At 32.5% G+C, this 4575-nt stretch overlaps 1 protein-coding gene across 1 annotated transcript; it reads right to left on the reverse strand.

Annotated features, from left to right (window-relative positions):
- Positions 1 to 2007: 2007 nt before the first annotated feature.
- On the reverse strand, positions 2008 to 4575 carry LOC123197627 (transcription factor MYB106). Its single transcript, XM_044611954.1, has 4 exons — positions 4337 to 4575; positions 4061 to 4190; positions 3056 to 3950; positions 2008 to 2323 (listed from the first exon to the last, which is right to left on the reverse strand). Exons 1-3 carry the CDS (start codon positions 4467 to 4469, stop codon positions 3080 to 3082), a joined length of 1134 nt encoding a protein of 377 aa, XP_044467889.1. The 5' UTR covers positions 4470 to 4575; the 3' UTR covers positions 2008 to 2323; positions 3056 to 3079.

Genomic DNA, 4575 nt, shown 5'->3' on the forward strand with positions numbered 1-4575 from the left:
ACAGAAACTGTTAAATTGATTTTAGCTCAAAAAATTATGTTTAACTCTTGAATTTTCGAAAATGATATTAAAAACCTTGTAACTTATAGTTTTATCAATTACCCTTTATATTTAAAATAAAGAAATAAAATTTTAAGAATACAAGTATAAGATTTGAAACTTTTAAAAGCATATTAATACTTTACTTGACTTAAGTCATGAGCTCGCGAAGTTATCGAATTAGCTTATATCAAATTTAAGCTCAATTTAAGAGTCAAACTTGAATGATTCAAATTGGAGCTCAGCTCGAATATTTGCAGCCTTAGTTAAATGTCATGTTTCGGTGGTCAACAAAATTAATTGATTACGTATGTAGGTGTATTTATGTATATGAAAATTAAGTGTATACAAAGTTGTCTCAAATGGAACTTGTTGACAGAATTAGCGTTTTTGGATAGGCACATGAGCTAATTAATAAGAGTCAAAATCATATATATCTTAATCTACTAAAGATGCAAAAATCACATTTCACAATCCTACACATTAATTAAAATTTTGAGGTTCATGTTATTGTAATATAGACCCCTAAAAAATGTCACTATGATCATAATCTATTAATATTTTTCCAAAACTAAAGAGACTTGTGAGAAAAAATAGAAAAATAATGGATGATATATATATATATATATTTGGAAAACAACTGGTTAAGATACGGAATCTCAAGTGTTGATATATAGGATTTAGGTTTAACTCTACATTTTTGCAAATAAATTTGAGTAAATATAGTAACACCTTTTGATATGTGCATTTTAAAGTGAGAGATCGTAACAGTAATCCCACATATGTAATAATATCTATATAATATGTAAAATTTTCATTAACCCATTAGATTTTATTATTTTTTATTATTCTAGTATATTTTACTTTTATTCAATCTTGAAATTCTATAAATTTTATTTCCGGGTTTACCATTATCCAAGGGTTATTGGGTAGTCGACCTTTATCCTACAAGGGTGGTTAATGTCTGCCAAATGGGATTTTCTTGTCACCAATAAAAAAAGATTTTTAGCTTTTATATTTGTATCTTTTGTTGGTTTGTAGTTGGGTTTTACCTCAAAAGGATGGTTGAGCTCAGCTAAGTGACACTCCTTGTCAGCAATAAAAAATCTTTAAGTTTGTATTTGTATCTTATCTTAGTTTAACAAAATATAAAAATAAAAATTTGATTTGATTTGATGATTTACACATTAAAATTTTTTGAATATTCCTATCTAAATATTCACACACACACACACATACGTACATACATATACATATAGTAATATATATACATACATAATACATACACGCATACACAATTATAGTTTGTAAGTGACTGAGAGAGACAGAAAGAGGGACCAAAGAAATTAAACACGAAGTACTTGTAAATAAATGGTGGAGGAATCGAAGCCCTACTAGGCAGGGCATCTCTACAATACAAGATAAGAGAATTATGCAGCGACCAAACAATCTGTCACAATCTCAATTTCTTTGCTTCATAATATAATAAATTCTACCGACTTTGCTATATATTACCGTCTGAACAACTGTTAAAATAATATATTCATAAGTTTAATACTTTAAAAATTCATAAATTATTAAACCAGTTTTTTTAACGTTTTTAAATGATATTAAATATCCGCATATATCTAATATCTCTTTTGATTTATTTAAATATGTTATTGATGATTTCAGTAATTAATTGGATGGGCTCATATCAAATCAGTAAAAGGGAAGAATTGGGCATATGGGAAATGCCCCACAAATGTAAACCTTTGTTTATCTATTTTTATCGACAATTAATTAATCTAGTCCCTTTGGCACCAATTGGTGTACAGTAGAATCCCCTTTGAAAGTTCAAAAGAAGAGTCATAAATGTGTTTCCAATATTTTTGATTAAAATTTTCTTGGTTTTGCAGACAAGATGTGTGTATAATGTAAAGTTGTAATCCATGGAGTTAATAGTTTTTATTAATTGTGAGCAGAGTGTGACACGAAACCAACAGCAATAAAGTCTGTCATAAATACATCTCTTATTGGAGGCATCTTTACACAAATATATAGAGCCTTAATAAATACTATAGGAGTGAATTTAAGATAAAACAAACCCAAAAAACAAAAACAAAAAAGATAGTTCAAATTTAGAATAGTTAAGTCTGAAGCGAGTTTGGCTCATTCAAATCGTTGGAGAAGAAGAGAGATAATCATCAGTGAGACGAACTTCGATTCAAGCCAAATTGAACCCAACAAGGGTAAGTTCAATCTCGACTTAAATCCAAAATAATTAGTTTAAGATCGAGATAACCTGTTCAAATCGTCAGAAAAGAAAAATAATTATTTGAATCCAAAAGAATCACTAAAAAAAAAAACTCATTTAAATCCAAAATAATCATTGAAGAATAAAAAGTAGAATCATCAATGAGACGAACTCTAATTTGAGACAAGTTGAGCAAACTTAAAACTAAATTTATTCAACTTAAACTTAACTTATTTAAACCAAAATATAATTAGAACTCGAAAGGCTCTAATAAAATCCAAACCTAAATACTAAACCAAAATACTCTCGTATATATAAAAGTAATGTTACATATATCAGTTTTGAATATTCAATTGGTTATCAGAGATATAATATAACATCTAAATAGATAATTGAATACATAATGGAGTCTTCAAAACTCTATTTGAAAAGTTTTACTGTATATTATATCTATTCATACCTTCCAAGATTGGACCATCTTGAATTCAATGAGATGAGACCCAAGAGATAAAATTATCGAAACAAAATCAGCTATATCAATTAATATTTATTTCTCAAATCAATTTCATGCAATGCAATAATACAACCATATATTATAATAAATATTTCAACACAAGTGCACCCTCAAATTTAATATTTTGTCTAAACTAATGAGGAAGCCATAGCAATTACTTCAAACTTGATCTTCATGATGTTCTTGACTCCAAATATCTGTAATCTAATAATAATAATAATAATAGTAATAATAATTTTCAACAATGGAGGAAAAGAATTAATTACGAGTCTTGATGAAATTATTGATTTTCAGAACATTGGCGATGGCGAGTTAGATGGAGAAGAATTCACCAAATTCAGAATGCTGTTCCAATAATTCTTGTTATCTTGGTATAGGTCATGGGTGCCACTGTTGTCGGAATCTTTGTCGGAAAGGCTCCGGCCGCCGCTGTCGTCGTCGATGGAATCATTTAGAAGAAGATTGGTGAAGTTCTCCTCCATGTTGGAATTAGTAGTCCATGGCGGATTATCCAGGGAAATTGTCATGTCATGAAGATTTGATGTAAAAGACAAAGAGTTTTCAATTCCCTCTTTGAATTTCCAATCTTGTACTTGTTCATCTTCTTCTTTAATCATTCCTCCAGTTAGATGATGATTTTGATGATGATGATGATGAGAGGAGCTGGAAGAGCCAACGAATTCGATCATGTTCAATGAGTTGACTCCAATCCCAGTAGTTGCAGCAGTAGCCACGACCGCCGCCGTCACATTATTGTTATTATTATTCTCGGAGAAACTAAGCGTCGAAGTCGGAGACTCCAAGTCGCCGCCACCATGACCGATTGCTGCAGTCGAACCAGCAGAAGTATACGCCGTCGTTTTGTTCACAAACTGAGCTGAAGTGGAAGCTGCAGAAGGGTGAAAAGAATGTGACCGGAGCTTCGACTCTCGCACCAGCCTCGCTTCAGCTTCTAGACGCGCGCTTTCCCACTGCGCCATGTGGCTCAAATTGGCCGCATTCTTCGACTGACCGTCGCTGGAAAGAAGAGTGTCGTTTTTCGGCTTGTGGGTCACCGGATCAATCCCCATTTTCGCCAGTCTTTTCTTCAGATGCGTGTTCCAGTAGTTCTTGATCTCGTTATCAGTTCTCTTTGGCAAATGAGTGGCTATGGCCGACCATCTGAAGAAGACAAGAAACAAAAACATAATAAAAACAAAAACCCTAGAAGATTTCATCTTTCAATGTCATTTCTTAAGAATCTAAAGAGAAAATTTGTTTTTTTCTTTTACCTGTTTCCTAAGAGAGCATGGAGTTGTATGATGGTTTGTTCTTCCTGTAAACTGAATTTTCCTCGCTTGATATCAGGGCGAAGATAGTTAGTCCATCGAAGGCGGCAACTTTTTCCACATCTTTGAAGACCTGTAAAGGATTTATATAATCGTAAATTCCTAATAGACCTTACGGGGAAAAACTTTGAGTTCGAATCTCTATCACGATTAATAAACCTTGATTTACTCTAGTTGTGGATTTCAGAGTTTATTTGTCCAACCAAATATATTCTGTACCTGCTTTGGCAGGGAGGGCGCGCCAGCTGCCATGGCCGTGTTCTTCAATGTAAGCTAAGAGTTTTTGATCTTCTTCAGGGGTCCATGGACCTTTCTTTAAGCCGACTTTGTCACAGCAGGGTGACCGACCCATTTGCGGTTCGGGGAAGATGAAGATGAACCAGTGATGAAAGTAAGTAGAAGTTGAAGTGTGTGTTTTGAAATCTCTGATCAATGTGAAAATGGAAAGGTTATGGAGG

This window comes from Mangifera indica, chromosome 15, assembly GCF_011075055.1.
Source record: "Mangifera indica cultivar Alphonso chromosome 15, CATAS_Mindica_2.1, whole genome shotgun sequence".
NCBI lineage: Eukaryota > Viridiplantae > Streptophyta > Magnoliopsida > Sapindales > Anacardiaceae > Mangifera > Mangifera indica.